General features: G+C 41.1%; 1 protein-coding gene across 1 annotated transcript in view; it reads left to right on the top strand.

Annotated features, from left to right (window-relative positions):
- Positions 1-9,050, top strand: part of ephb4a (eph receptor B4a) — a 45,747-nt gene extending 36,697 nt beyond the window's left edge. The window contains exons 7-17 of the mRNA XM_042498650.1: positions 21-145; positions 2,094-2,259; positions 2,569-2,668; positions 3,982-4,046; positions 4,204-4,317; positions 4,670-4,917; positions 4,996-5,211; positions 5,700-5,849; positions 6,948-7,141; positions 7,568-7,726; positions 8,782-9,050. Of these exons, the coding sequence (XP_042354584.1) occupies positions 21-145; positions 2,094-2,259; positions 2,569-2,668; positions 3,982-4,046; positions 4,204-4,317; positions 4,670-4,917; positions 4,996-5,211; positions 5,700-5,849; positions 6,948-7,141; positions 7,568-7,726; positions 8,782-8,890 (1,646 nt within the window). The 3' untranslated portion in view covers positions 8,891-9,050. The remainder of the gene's footprint in view (positions 1-20; positions 146-2,093; positions 2,260-2,568; positions 2,669-3,981; positions 4,047-4,203; positions 4,318-4,669; positions 4,918-4,995; positions 5,212-5,699; positions 5,850-6,947; positions 7,142-7,567; positions 7,727-8,781) is intronic.
- Positions 9,051-16,597: the final 7,547 nt, after the last annotated feature.

Genomic DNA, 16,597 nt, shown 5'->3' on the forward strand with positions numbered 1-16,597 from the left:
TTCTGCTGCCATCTGTGCAGTGCCGTCGCTGGTGTCTGTGATTCGGAAGAGTGACTCCACAGAGAGCAGCCTGACTCTGCACTGGTCAGTCCCGGCTCAGCCTCACTACACCATCCTGCAGTATCAGCTACGCTACTGTGAGAAGGTGAGAGCCCCCCCCGACAACATCTCTCAACTGTCTGTCTTAAAGGTCACATGCTATTCACGGTCATGATTTTATATTCAGATGTACCACCTCTCAGGATTATAACACGCACAATGCTCAGCAAGAACAAAAATGTAAACAGGGTGGCACACTTTTACTCACACAGTTCAAAGAACTGAAACTGAAGTGACCTGAAACCCAGACCCCCTGCAGATTAGACAATGCCTCAGATATTTGACAGTGTAAATTTGTGTTACTGCATATCAGCTCTAGTCATGGCCTTCCAGTGTCTGAGATTTTGTTTCAGTGTTGATTGTAACAACTGTTGAAGCAGTGTACAGTACACAAGGGTGTGTACTTGACATTTCTCTGGTTAGGTTTGTGTTTGTTGCTCTGACCAAAACACATAAGAAAAAGCTGACACACACGATGCTTTAATGTGAACAAAATAAATCTCTATACATGTACCCCTAGTTTGTTAACATGCATCTGCTTAAGGCTGTGTAATTCTGTTTTAATGTGCTGTAACTGGAGTGTATAAAAATGTAGTTAAAGTCAAATTGGGTAAACTTCAGCAGGGTGTGTGCAGGTCCTTTAAAAGTCTTAAAATTCTTAAATTCGGTTTTATTCCTGGTTAGTAAGTCATTAAAAAGTCTTAAATTTGAATTTTCAAGGTCTTAATTGCCGCAAACATTTTATGTAATTTCAAGTATCAATATTAAAGTCCACATTTATAATGCAAATCGTTGAACCTACAACTTTTTCACTTAATGCTTGCACTTAACTGCTGGCAAGTGTAGATTAAACTAGCTCATTCTCTTAAACATATAATATAATCATATTATAACCTTCATAAAAGCTAGCTCTGCACAGGACCACATATATACTACTTACCTATATTGTGACATCATATTTAACTGCAATGCTTGGATAAAAAAGACAATTCTGTCTACAAATCTGTCTTAAATTTTCTTAAACACTTATGTTGAAATGGTCTTAAAAGGCATCCAATGTAAGTGTCATATTGTCCTGAAAGCTTAAAAGCCTTATTCATAACTGTGACATTCAAATTTTTCTTGCATGTCTATTTTTTCTGTATAAAGCTGGTATTTCTGAAGTGACTGTGTATTGTTAGTATTATACTGTTTGTAGAAGTAGATTCCAGCGGTAGCTGCTTAAGATTGTTTCTGACTCATGTGATCCAAACATTTCCAGTAACTCCAAAGTTTTGTAAAGTCCTAATGTCAAAAATTATTAAAAAAGCTAGATTAATCGTTTCACAAAATTCACAATATCTTTTTATCTAACGAATAGATGTAGATTTTGATGGAAGCGCAGAAGACACGTCCCACTCAATAGAATGCAATTGGTTAAAATTTCCTCCAGTGATGTAGGTGGTTGCAGCCTCAAAAGCAGTGGTTGCTGTCTGCCATAAAACAGAAGAGGAAGAAGCATCTAAGCACAATTAAAGCAGAAAGTACCATAACATTTACACATTAAACATGCAGATGCAGAAAAGGCACAAATTGGTAATAAACATTTGCCAGAATGCTCATTATGTGCCCACCCAAATGTTGAAACAAAACCTACATCCCTGCCTGGTTGCGGCACATAAAGAGCGGCATCTGTATTGACGAGAAGGTCTAGCAGCAATTTAACAGCACCATAAATTACATGTATTCATGAAAGCAAGTTGATTTAATTAGAAAAAAACGATGTCATAAAAAAAGACAAAGTTTCATTCGAAAACCTCAATAGAAGCTTTGAATGTATTAAAAAAATGAAATTTGGTACAGCCCTACTAAACTTCATTCCAACCATATGCAATTTGCAAGTATATTTTAATTCCTGTAGATGACCCTTAACTGGCTTCTTAGTGTCTCATTTCCTCCCTAATCCCTGTTTAATGCTCACTTTCAGTCCAGCTAACTCTGTTTTGGTACTGCAGGAGCGACGTAGTGAAGACCAGTGCCACTACACAGAGAGTAACAGAAACCAGGCTGTGCTGACGGACCTCCGCAGGGCCACTCAGTACGAGGTGCAGGTTCGGGCGCGCACCATGGCTGGCTATGGCAGCTTCAGTCCTACAGCTGTCTTCCACACACTGCCTGATGGTGAGTCTGCTCCTTAAGAGCCAGTTTCACACACACTGCTCTTTTTTTCTCTTTCACACATTTTTCTTCATTTCCTTCGGGAAGGTTTTTTCAGATTCTTTTCAGTCCTTTCGCAATTTCTTGTTGAATGAAAGTCTTGCCTGTGTCCTTGTGTTGAGTTAGCGTCCTTGTATTGAGCCTCTGTTATATTATGAATTCCTGTCATGTGCTTTTTTTCCTTCTCATGCTTTCTTTACTCCCATTGTAAGCCGCATGACTTTTCTGTCATTACAGTACACTAACTCTCCGTCTGTCTGTCGCCTCTCTCAGGTCACGACTCCGCCGCCCAGTTCTTAGTACCTGGCATCCTGATCGCTGTTGGGATGTTGCTGCTTGTCACTTTCGTCTTGGTGGCTGCCTACTGCATACGGTGAGAGCGAGCAAAAAGGAAAGAGGCAGAGAGAGAGATAGATTTGGAAGGGAAAGAGGCTGACAGAATAACAGGAAACGGGCGAAAAGGGGGAAATTGAAAACCAATAACAGCCGTGACCCCAATTTTACAGTTTTGCACCACTTTGTTCTTTTGTTTATAGAAATCATATCTTATCAACGGTGGATTTGCACTCTGTTACCCACACGTTTTTTTTTTTCAGCGCGAGGCAGCTCACACACAAAGCAATGCTCATGATGTCTTTTGCTTACACAGCTAAAAGTTATCCTGCTCATTAGAACATTTTCCTTAGGCTTCATTGTTTGAGTAAATAGTGTTGGATGCCATCAGAGGGAGAAAGGGTGTGTGTGTGTGTGTGTGTGTGTGTGTGTGTGTGTGTGTGTGTGTATACATGTGAGAGAGAGAGAGATGACGGTAGAGGTAGAGGGCAGGGAGAGACAGGATGCAGGCGTCCCAACCCTGTTTCCACAGGACAGGAGAACAATAGCTGTGACCTTGTGACACACACACTTACACTTACACACACACACACACACAAACCAGTGGCTGAGGCCCAGATCTGCCACTAACCGAGGGTGGTGCATTATTGCTATTTTAGGCTTATGAGGTGGGAGCAGGAGAGAAATGGAGGAAGGCAGGGATCCAGTAGCTACAGGGTTGTTACAGTCTTGCAGGGATGAGTTTGCGCCAGCAGAATTATAATGGAGCTGCTTGTGTCAAAGAGCAGAACCATCGCGGTTGGCTCAGGTGTTCGCCGTTACCACGAGCTGTTGTGCGTTGTGCATTTTAGATCGCTGATGATTGTTTGAGAAAAACAAAAGGCTTTTCTTAACAAGGTAGAAATTTTGTGTAAAAAAGGAAAAGAAAAAAAGAAAATGATGGAGGTGTTTTTGGAGCTGAAAGATTGTAATTTCTGTTGGCTGTTGGTCTCTAGCTGACCTCTCGGTGCATGCGTCCAAGATAGCAGATATTCCCAAAGGGGATCAATGCATTATCATATTTTGCTATGCTTGCTTGCATTGTAGAATTTTTAATATCTGATCAAAAATAGTAATACAATTTGTGGATGTTTTTGGCTTATTTTTGCTTTTTTAGAGTTTGTATTTTGGTCACAGAGGCATCTTATTACTGTCATTGCATAAACAGTGAGCCCGGTGATTTGCATAGAACTGGGCTGATAATGCATCAGGAATGCATGCCAAAAAAATCAACTCTAACATCCATTGTTCAGATAACTGCGCTGCCAATCCTAATCTTATTTTATTTATCCCGATCTCTCTCTGTACCTGCAGCAGACACAGCCGAGTTAAAGACCCAGAGCTGAGCGACAAAAACAGCCAGTACCTCGTCGGCCAAGGTAACAGATCAAGGGCGCACACACAGAAACCTCAGCTGTGATTTACAACTCGTCCACGTCGAGAAAATCATTTTTTTAATGTGCCCGGGCTCATTGCTGCTCATAGTAACATTTCGTCTTTTCCTTTCCCACGACTCTGTTTGTGTTTCTCTCGCAGGGGTCAAGGTTTATATCGACCCCTTCACCTATGAGGACCCTAATGAGGCCGTGCGAGAGTTTGCCAAGGAAATTGATGTTTCCTTTGTCAAGATCGAGGAGGTTATCGGTGCTGGTAAGCCCCAGCTTTATGCTTTTTTCCATTTTTCACAAATGTCCAAACTTTGTGCTGGTCAAGTCTTTCTGTGGGTGTTTTTTTTTTCCTCGTTCAGCATAACATTATTAAGAATAATGTAATTTAAAGTGAAATTAGTCCTGTGACATTTCAAAGCATTGTCTGTATTCTTTTTTTATCAGGCGAAATTCAATTTTGCCGCATAACCAAAGCAATTAACTGATAAATATGTTGCCATATTACCAGCCTTTATTCAAACCAAAGGGCACCTCAGGCTGCAGGCAAGCTTTACGTTTGCCAAAGACTTACTGTCATCTGAAAACAGCCCTAATGTGTGTTTATGTGTCTGCAGGAGAGTTCGGGGAGGTGTGTCGAGGACGGCTGAAGATCCCGGGGAAAAAAGAGAACTACGTAGCAATCAAGACTCTGAAAGGAGGCTACACTGACAAGCAGAGACGGGACTTCCTGTCTGAAGCGTCCATCATGGGGCAGTTCCAGCACCCCAACATCATCCACCTGGAGGGCATCATCACGGCCAGCTGTCCGGTTATGATCCTCACTGAGTTCATGGAGAACGGAGCTCTGGATTCGTTTCTACGCGTGAGTGTGACACAGAGAACACTTAAACACACGGCCACTTCAGTCACTCTCCAGCTGAACTGCTTTTCTCCTCCGTAGCTGAACGACAGCCAGTTCACTCCCATCCAGCTGGTGGGTATGCTGCGCGGCATCGCCTCCGGCATGAAGTACCTGGCAGAGATGAGCTATGTCCACCGAGACCTGGCTGCCCGCAACATCCTGATCAACAGCAACCTGGTGTGCAAGGTGTCCGACTTTGGCTTGTCACGTTTCCTGCAGGAGAACTCCTCCGACCCGACTTACACCAGCTCTCTGGTGAGACGACAGTCCCCTTAAGACACATTTTCATGAATAAATCTACAATATATCTGATGCTCAGGTGGTATTTTTTGCTTTGCTATATCAAATCATACTCAGAATAAAGCCAAAATGACAATGAAATCATCCATGATGTTCAGTTTGAGGCTACAGCAGCAGGTGAATTGATTACTGGGACATACGCTAATATGACAAATAGACTTTCATGTAATTGACTATGACGTGGTGCAATTTCTAGCATGCTGTATCTTTTCCTTTTTTAATTGTTTTACCTTTTTAATCTGCAAGACTGATGGACATGTTGTATGAATGATTACATTTACTCATGCATTGTACATTTGTCGAAATATCAAATCAGAGTGGTAATATTTTGCCTCATCAACTCAAAGTTGTTATTTTCCACTCTTTGCTTTCAATGTCAAACTCCTGTCTGACCATATTTACTTGAAGTTTTGCAGTGTTGACTGTTTCTCTTCTCTGTGCAGGGAGGTAAGATCCCAATTCGCTGGACAGCACCGGAGGCGATAGCCTTCAGAAAGTTTACTTCAGCCTCTGATGTGTGGAGCTATGGCATTGTCATGTGGGAAGTCATGTCTTTTGGAGAGAGACCGTACTGGGACATGAGCAACCAGGATGTAAGTTGAAGCAAACAGACATTTTTTGACAATAGCTGTGGTTACATGGACAATCTTTCTTCAGTCAGAGAGAAATAATTCTGAGTAGAGATTTCAACTTAACTGCTTACGTGGAAGCTAAATAAAGTAATCTGATAAGATGTGTGTTTACATGCCCCAAAGTTTTCAAGCAGAGTAGAACTTTTTTGACTTGTGTTAAGTTGTGAAGTGTCTAATGTGCCAGCAATATAACAGAAAAAGAAGGACTTTTTTCAACCTTATTGAGAAAAAACAATTCACTCTGTACATAAAGTATAGACGGAGAAGACGTGGTTCTGCCTTGTTTTTTTTTTTTTACAATTTAGTAATGTAAGTGTAACTTGGGGTATTTTCTGTAGTTACAAATTACAGAGGACCTGTAAACACCTGACATTACAGACGTTACAATGCACTGATGTACCCTAAACGTCTCATATGCAGGCTACTGCTACTGGTAACGATAGGTGATATGTCCAGCAACTCCAAATTGTAGTCTGTAATAACATTAGAACATAGCAAGAGCAGAACACATTTTTTTAAAATTTATGAACGATTGTCTTTCAAAGTCAGCAGCAGGGGGGCACGCATAAACATCTGTTGTGGCATGTCCTGTGTGGCTCAAACACCTTCTGTGTCTCCTAGTGTTACCCTCACGTTAGACAAACGTGCACAGAGAGAAACAAGCATATTAAGTGTTAACATGGTTATAAGGTGCCAATATTATATACTGAACAGAACACCAAAGGTGGACCAGTCTCTTCTGATTGATGTGTTTAGATGAGGCCTTTACATCAGATTGGGCTATTATTTTGATTATGCATCTGTAGATTCTGAAGGTTTTGTGAAGTGTAAAGTTTTTGCAAGACCAAAATTTTATACTTTGAATTTTCCAGATCATCAATGAAGTGTTTGAATAGTAGTTAAAACATGAGGTTGCCAAGCAACTCTGTCATACAGGGAAAATATTAGTTCAGGATTTCCTTTTTCCTCTTCTGTCTTGTTTGCCCTCCACGCATATTTATTAAAATACCATTAAGTTAATAAATTGGTTTGAATTGTGATCATTTTTCCTCCTATCAGGTAATCAATGCCATAGAGCAGGACTACCGGCTGCCACCGCCACCTGACTGCCCCACCCATCTGCACCAGCTGATGCTGGACTGCTGGCAGAAGGACCGCTCGGCGCGCCCTCGCTTCGCCGATCTTGTCAGTGCTCTGGACAAGCTCATCCGCAACCCCGCATCACTGAAAATAGTGGCTCAAGAAGGCGCAGGGTGAGTGCAGATGTGTCTGAGTGATTGACAGACAACCTGCCTGATGAGGTCACAAATATGCAGCCTGAGAATGAAGAGAGAAAAGCCAGCATGCCAGTCATTTGATGATGTCCCTCTCTTTAAGACAGACATTACCCTCCCACTGCCCAATCTTATGTACCACCTTAATGTCCCGCTGTGACCTGTCAGCCTCTTGCTGTGCCCATTTCCCTTCCTCCACATTCTGCCTGTCAGCTGCTTGCATACAGCAGAGGCCAGTCCACCTCTGACAAATCCCATTGTTTGTCCCTGTCAGTCACTCAGCCTCAGATTATACCTTTGCCTGTCGGCTGGAATGTTGCTGCAGGATATATATAAGCTCCTCGGCGTTGTTTGGGTGACAGTGTGTGTAAAGTTCCTCCTTTGTTCCTCTACTCTGTCCCACAGGCCGTCCTACCCCCTGCTGGACCAGCGTGCCCCTTTAGCCCTCTCGTCATGTGCTTCAGTGGGGGAATGGCTGAGGGCCATCAAGATGGAGCGCTATGAAGACAGCTTCCTTCAGGCCGGCTTCAACACAGTGGACCAGCTGGCCCAGATCACCACACAGTCAGTTCTTATCTCCACTTTTCTTATCTTGACCTCTGGGGGAGCATTTTCACTTTGCAGTGCACACTTTCAAGGCATAAGGTCAGGGAGCTAGGCTTGTAGTCTTTGGTTGTTTGCAAACAGGCTAAATTACTTCCTGAAAAGTTTTGACCGCAATTTCCTGAAGTGACATTCTTATTTTTAGGGATGCACAGATCTCAAATTTCTGGGCCAATACAGATACAGATGTTAAAATAACAATTTGGCCAGTAGCTGATACCAATATTTTTGTGTTGTTTATTTTGTGTTCAGTGTACCCCCACCCCAAAAAGAAATATTTGTTATAGAAAAAATACCTCATTCATTATACTACCTTTGTGTGAGCACAAATTCAATCTTAACAAATTTATAAAACAACCTTTAAGACTACCATATTTTTTATCTTGAATAATATATTATACGTCTCTCTCTTTTATCTGTTTTGTATTGCTGCCAAAAACGACATATTACAAGATTACACTAAACGCATGATGATAACATTATAATTTACCTTCACTCAATACTCATTAGAGCTTGAACGCATCATAATGTAACTTAATGCAGCCTCTGTTAGCTGTTAGTTACGGCCATCGGCTGCTAATAGCTAACATAAACTAGCTCCCCTGATGCAGGTTTTTTTAAAAATAGGATGCATCCCCTGGCAAGTAGAAAGTGAGTTTACTGTGTCCTTTAGTCCCAAAGGCATCCCGGGGAAGATCTTTATTCATCCCAAAACACATTTTCTATTAACAATGGGACGCCATTAGTCTCGAGCTCTGCTTTTTAGCTGCGCAAAATTAATGTGACAACAAAAAAACATTAGCCGCTGCCATCGGTGAATGTCATCTCGCCTCCAGGCCGATGGAAGTAAACAAGGCAAAATCCAGCTGATAACAATGTTTGAACAATAAATCGGCGTGTCCCTATTTTTATTTGAATATGACATCTGAAATATTATTTTTATTGTCCATCACATCTGTAGCTTTCTTTTTTCTGCTGTTCCTGTCTGATGAGTGTTTTTTCTCGTCTGTGTTCAGGGATCTGCTGCACATGGGAGTGACTTTGGCCGGGCACCAGAGGAAAATCCTCTCCAGCATCCAGACAATGACCTTTCGGAACAAGAGCACTGCGACTGTGACCTTCTAGCTCACCTGTCTGCTGACCTGGACGTGAAATCCAGCACAAAGGTGCAGCTAAGTACCGAGAGCACTCTGGATCCTCTCCTGTGACCCACTTTGAACACGGACTCCAAGAGAGCGTGGCAGAAATTACTAACGACCTGAAAAAAATGTAGAAAACAACAACAACATAAAAAATTTAAAAAAAGATGACTTTCCCAGCGGGATGAGAGAGAAGTCCAGAGACAGGCGAGCCCCCGTCACCAGGGGATGAAGCTGACATTGAGCAGACTTGTTTCTGCCTCATTTTTACAGTTTGTGCTCAGTGTTTTTATATCTTCCTGAAGTAAGAACTCAATAAATGTGCGAAACCAAGAGGAGAAACAAATCAGAAGTTTCTATAGTATCATGTCATTTTCGGAAACTGGCAGTCGACCGGTTCATTGTCCCAGAAAAAAAATCCCTTCACCAAAGGAGACAAAAAGAAATGCCAGAGCCAATCCAAGGATTTCACTTGTCACATCGTTGTTTTGAATGAGACGTGCTTTCACCCTTGGTGTCTTGCATTAAATCCATCTGGATTAAATTACCGCGATGACATTTCTCACATCAAGACTGAACATTTTAACTGACGTCTTTGTTTCTATTTGATTTCAACATTACCTCCTCTTTACTCAGGTGTGATGTGTGATGCGAACTTTGGAGGATGCTGTTCTAATCAAAGTCCTCTCATCTTCTTCCCCCTCATCGGCTCCACAGCGCGTGACGGAAAAGAGAGACAAAGAGACATATCAGCACTTTTTGTCATGTCAGAGTGAATTGTAATCTTCAGTTAATTCCATGCGTTTCTCTTAGAGCGTGGTTGGTTATTTCTACTGCCTGTGTTTCTGCCGGCAGCTCAGTTTTATTATAGTCAGACCGAACAAGGACCAAGTGGATTCAGAGACCAGAGAACACTGTAGAATCCGTTTCCTTTGTAGAAAAAGGAAGCTATCTGGCCTCAAACTTGTTTTTCTTGATATAGCTGATGCATTTTTAATTCTCTTACTCTGTATTCTCCATCTTCCAGTGCCATTCAGTCGTCTTTGTGGACTTAAATGCCAATTTTATAAAGCGTAAATCTCTCACGAGTGCTTCTTGTCTCATTAAAATGTACCTCAAAGGGTTACTTTGACATTTTGAAGTTGAGTGTATTATTTTCCTTCGTGCTGGTTGTGAAGTCTGCAAATTGTTTCTGCTTTTGCCTTAAAGCTACATGAAAACACTTTCTTCAAATTCTTCACATTCGGCATGGAAAACAATGTACAGCTACCAGCTGAGCTAACATGCTAGCTTGCACTCAGCAGTATCCACTGGTTTCAGGGTGGAATGCTAACATCACTGTCGAGCTGCTGTTTGATTAGCTGAGTACCCCCCGCACACTTTATTACAAGTGCTTGTTGAAGAAGAATAACAGACTGGAGTTCAAAATGTCAAAGACTTTGCATCTCTCGAAGGATAATACCAGTGTTTTTGACATTTCAGCCGTGCATAATTTCCCTGCATTTAAAATTAAGCTTGAGCAGCCACTAAAACATACTCAGACAACTATATTCAATACAAAATGCTAAGATGTCTTTTTCTAAATGGTGTCACCATTGTGCCGCAGATCACTTTTATGATTTCGTGACTTTGGTTTCAATTCTCATTTGGCAATTTAGGTTTTCATTCGGTTGGACTTTAACATGGCATTTCTGTTGTGATAATTATCTGGGGTTTCAGGGAGATAAAAGTGCAAATTACACACATTTAACATCCATTCAAATGTGACGATCAACAGCTTTAAGGAAATTCACACCAAAAATTAGTTGGTGGCGATGGAAACACTCTGAGTTAGTGTTTGTATTATCACTTAAATATCCAAGTGTGGTGGAAATGTCACTCCTTAATCAAAAACACTGGTATTGTCATGCAAAAGTCTGAGAGATACCTTTAAGGATTATGGGAAATGTGGTCTTCATATTGAAGATCTCAATAATTTGAAATATTGAATAGATAAAGTATGTTTTGATTACTGTCCTGTGTGTAGGCTAATCTGTATTCAGTATTCATAATAAAGATAAACGCCATTGTTTACCATCAAAGACTCCTTTTTATGCATTATGTTTATGGGTCGTCTGTATAAATTACCATATGTCACTTCATCACGGTCTTGTGAACTCAATATCTCAACAATGCCTGTAGAAAATGTCATCAAATTTGGCACGGACATCCACTTGGTTTCGAGGATGAACTGATTAGTTTTGGCGGTCAAAGGTCACTGTGACCTCATCTGTCCGTCCCATTCTTGCAAACATAATATCTCAAAAGGGCCTTGAGGGAATTTTCTGAAATGTAGCACAAATGTTTTCTTGGACTGAACAATAAAGTGATTAAATTTTGATGGTCAAAGGTCAAGGTCAATGTGACTTTTGTTTGTGTCATTCTCGTCAACACAAATATTTTAACAACATCCTGTGGAAATTTCCTTGAATTTGGCACAAACGTCCTATTGGACTCAACAAAACTCTGATTAGATTTTGGTTATCTTACAAAAACTCAAGAATTCACACATTAATAGTGACAAAATTTCACACAAATGTCTAACAGGATAAAATGACGTAGTCACGACAATTCAGATCCAAAGAGTCAAATGTCAGCTTCACTGTGACATCTTAATGCTCTGCAGAAACACTATTCTGGCCATTACTCAACATCAAATCCCAGGAACAGAAGGAGAGACATTTGGTTGGCTACTGAATTTGTGACACTAATTTTGGATGTGTATCTTGAAACTGTACTGACTGTATAAATCTTCTGTGCTGACGGGGGAAGGTGTGTGAAGCATACACGTTTTGCCCAAAAATACACTTAATACCTTTTATTAAATTCTTTCAAAGTCACTACATGTGTGAATCTGGATATATGAACATTCACTGCAACCTGAGTAATTGGCACAGGCATACAACGACGAGGCAGTGATTCTAGCTCTGCGCATTAACGTGACAGCCTCTGTTGATCATCAAAGTCATTCTCACCTCAAGTGGAGCATGACAACTGCACAAATGTATGTGGACACCATTGTGTAAGACATCAGAGGAAGTTCCTATCTGACCTGAAATCCATTTAATTTACCAGATGACAATCTGATCTGTTCAAGTGACCACAGTGACTTTTAATTCAGAGGCTCCACCTTTATCAAAACAAATATTACTGGATTCACTTGAACCTTTTTTCTCTACTTTCAACATAAATAAATTGTTCTTGGTTTCCCCTTTTCTTTAAAACATTGGTTAGGTAACGCCATATGATCACAGCAGAAATGAGCAAGTAATACGTCTAATGTGCTATTTTTTTTCTGACTTCTTTGTGGCTCTTGTTGCAAACATGCCTCTCACCTATCCTGCCGCCCCAATTTTTAATAATGAGAGAGAAACTGGAGACTTCGAGAGTGAGAATTGAGTCTCACTCCCCCTTACATTTCCCAGCTTTGCCTCTCCTCCTGCCTTCTGTTTCTCCAGAGAGCCTTTTACCCCTCGAGGGGTTGGAAGCTTGTCCTCTCCTATGTTTCCCTTCTTGGTCCTCAGCCCTTTTAATCATGAAGAGATGTTCTTTTCTTCTCCTGTGCCTCGGGGCTGAGAGCAGCTTAGAGCGCAGCATAAGCTTAAACTCATTCTCTCACACACAATTTTTTTCTCTCTCTCTCTCCCTCTTTCCTCCTATCTCCAAAGCCTCCATAACCAGGCGAAGCTGCCAGGGCTTCAAGAAGTGTTTAGGTTCATTGATTAATGTACTTTGATTATCTCTGTGTTACTGACTCATTCCTCTTGTTCTGCTGCTCTCGTGTGGCCCACAAAGTCCAGACCTGTGCAAGTGGAGCTTCCATGTTGTGAAATATATAACAAGTTTTTTTGTAAGCATGTTTTTTTAAAACCCCACAGTGTTTGTTGGTGCGTATGGATCTCTGTGTTGGAGTGGTTCAGTGTTTGAAAGAAAGAGAAGGCCATTCATCTCTGGTTTCTACTTCTGTCAGTGCTTTGCGTGACCCCTGACCCCACCGTATAGTAGAGATCCAGCACCAGCTTTGTCTGTGTATCTGAATGGCCATTCATTAAGTTTGCTGTTGAGCCGAGAGCCGACCAGGCCGCCCAGGTTTTAGCATTTGGGGGATTGTGTCATTCCCCTCGCATTCCTGTGTGCATTCAAGTGTGGAGTGTGTGTGCATGTGGGTGGATGGCAGTGGTGGGTGGGGGGTTAACCAGTGGGACAGGTACATTTGTGTTTGCAAGCAAAAGGGGGGGACAGTGGGAGAGATGGGATAAGAGGCAATCTGGACTGGTTTCTGCAGCAGTAAACAAACAACACAGAAAATCAAAGTGTGATCCTGCATCAGATGTGTATTGTTATACTTGTACCCCAGCAGTTCACTGTTGTACTTCTATAAAGTTGCCATGACTCACAAGAGAGAAATTTAAAAAAAAAAAAAAAAAAAAAAAAGGTCAAATTTGAAACAGTTGAGGCTGAAATATCCTCGAGTGTAGCTCCAAAAACAATGTGTCCTTCAATTCCTATATTGCAACTCAAAAGTATCTTCTATATCCCTTTTCCATCTACATTAGCACATGCATTAGGGTTTTTCAATCTCTTGTAAACCTGCTAAATTTTAGGGGTGTAATGACCTATCGATCTGGATCAATATATTGATTCATTGAGCAACTATCACATATTGTTGATGCAAAGTGTAAACATAGATGATATCATTCTTTGATGCACCTTTATTTTGAAATTCTGTGTCACCTTTACACAGTGTCACGCAGATGATGGCAAACAGCCAGGAGAAATTGATGACGATGATGCTATTTATTCGGCAGTAAATCATCAGTGTGGAAATATTTTGTTTTTGAAGAAATCGAGAGTCAACAGACGGAGCACGTGTCATATGTAAAAAAACGCTGCACACAGGAAGTCACTACTCTGCCAGGAATCTCATTTTGCTAACTGCTAACAGCAACATTAGCTGCTCAGTCTAAATAATGTTCTGCTGAAAAGAGTGCGGGCAAGCCGAAATTCATCTGTGCTGTACTGTTGGAAAATGCCGGGACTTGAACCAACGGTGAGTAAGAGCAAGCATTTAAAAATATGTAACTTTATTAATTTGTGAGTAGAAAAGTCCGCTAATATATGCAATGTAAAATGCCTTAGGCTTTTGCTAATATCGTTAACATGTTGTATATGAGGGAGAAATGTGACTTACAAAAGACAGTTGTTTTGTCTCTGACCTTGACAGTTATTATTGAGCCAATTTCGTTCTTTTGTTAAAAGGGCTTGTTGTCAATCCTTGTTTACGGCTGCTGGAAGAAGTTTGCCGCAAAGCTTTAAGTCCGATATCCCTTAAGTTTTAGGAAAAAGATCCAGGTCTGAGTTAAAATGAAAACATTTTTCCGATAAGGGTTTTCTGACAGAGGGGACCTTTTTTTTTAATAATTTACAATTATATAAATGTTGATTTTTATATTATTTTTTAAACAAGAGCAAAAGAAAGGGTAGGCAGCTTCCATAACTGACTGTTAAATACTAAATATAGGCGATAGACTACATTCCCATTGCATGTGCACACACCATTTCAGCCAAGGAGTCTGCCTTTCTGTCAGTTCTGTGTGAGTGTTTGTGTGTGTGTTTGTGTGTGTGTGTGGGTGTGTGTGTGTGTGTGTGTGTGTGTGTGTGTGTGTGTGTGGGTTGTTTTGGTGTGTCTGCGTGATGTCAGGGACTGGCAGGAGAACAGGCAAACAGTAGACAGCAGCAAGAACAGAGGTCTTCTAAAACTTTTCAGTGGTTTCCTCTCCTTATATATTTCTTACCTATTCAGTCTCTCTTTAAAACTCGGTGCAAATGTATTTGGATCGATGTTTTAGCTGCTGAGGAGGAGATGATCAGAAGATAAGTGACGGCATGCCAATGCATCTCACCTTTGAAGGTGCTGAAATTACCTTGTTCCCATATTCTGTTTCCCATTGATGCCGATCAGAGCGGCGATAAATACCTGTGTCTACTGCAGTCATTTGACGTAGGTGTGAATGCCGATTGTACACATTCTCATTGTATTAAAAAGCCAGATGTTAGTGAATATTATGTGCAGTGGGAATGAGGCTCTAAGGGTTTAGGTACATCTTTGTACAAGTCACGCACCGGTTCTAAGGGCACTAGACTGAAAGAGTTTGACAGAAACATGGCTTTAGGGGTGCTTTTTTGGAAGAGAATGAATGTAGACTCAAAAATCACAAGAAAACTCAGAAGTACTCTCTTTTAAACAGTTACAATGCCTTCAATATAATGGTATGGTCATTCTAGACTTCAAGACAAACTTGCGTGTTTCAACATCCAACCTTTGTCAGGGAGTCATAAAAAAGACTGATATCCTAATGAAAGCTTGATGCCAAAACATGTCAGTTTGTTTCTAAGTCCATGGCCTTGCATTGAAGACATTTAATAGTTTAAAACAGAGTGCCTTGAAGTTTTCCTGGGGGTTTTGAGTGTGACACTATGAATGAAGTGTGAGACATCATCCACATATTTGAACGATTATCGAATCTTGCTCCTCCTAATGATAAGCAGCTTTTCACTGCGCACTCGAGTGTGAGCATTTGGAACAGCTAGGAGCACTTTTGCTTTCCAGTGTGGTTGTACAAAATAGCTGTTTTTGAGCATGCCAAAATGACGCTCTCGCGTATAAACTTGGTGAATCGCCTCTTTAACATACAAAACTACCAGTGAAAAAACAACTGACTTAACTTCATTTATCATCTCTCTTCTTCTTTTCGGAGCTGCTGCATTGCTTTGAATCTCCTCAACAGCAGAAGTTTGAAGATGGAAAGTTAGATTTCAGTTTGTCATTCCTTTCCCCTCCGCTCCAGGTGCCAGATTTCCTCCCCGAGATGACTTGCAGACGATTTGATCGAAATGGCCCAATATTTCTGAGCAAATCCACCCAGCAGCCAGCTAAGATTATTTTTCACCTGTGTACGCAGCGTGATTGTGCTGAAAGATGGGAGGCACATTGCGCGGCTGAGCGCCTCCACTCTGTTTCGTATTAAATCTGATCACTGGGAAAGTTGTCCCTCCCCGCTGTTCTACAGCATCTCTGTTGACTTTGCTGGAGCTTGTGCCAGGCCATCGCTGTAAATAAGAGTTTGTTCTTCGCTGACCCACCTGGTCAAATAAAGGTTGTAAGAATTTAATTATACTTTCATGCCGCAGTACAGTTTGATGTGGAATTAGTATTGTACTTTTACTTAAATCCAGTAAATCAATGCAAACCTTTAGATTACAGGCCCCTGCTGTCCCCTCAGTCTTATTATTGACATTATTTGTTGTAGCAGAGCATTCAAATGTTATATTATCTACTTCAGGCTGTCACCTCCAGAATGAATTTATTTTAGCGTAATCTCAATTTATTTGACTTTCCTGCAGTTTCCACAGTTATAGATCCACACCTGCTCCTTTGTGCATCTGTTTGCTCATAAAAATTGACTACTCATAAAGCCAAATAGTTTCCCAATACATATAACGACTCCAAAACGGCCGTAACTTCTATAGCTGGTATCTCCTTCCACCACACTTGAAGGAACAGATGGAGGTGTTAGTGGGATGAAGAATGCAAATGCGAACACCTTGAGGACGAGCGAGCTGCCCCTGCGAAGGTGTTTGCAGGTTCCTGCTC

Source organism: Plectropomus leopardus, chromosome 13 (assembly GCF_008729295.1).
Source record: "Plectropomus leopardus isolate mb chromosome 13, YSFRI_Pleo_2.0, whole genome shotgun sequence".
Classification (NCBI taxonomy): Eukaryota; Metazoa; Chordata; class Actinopteri; order Perciformes; family Serranidae; genus Plectropomus; species Plectropomus leopardus.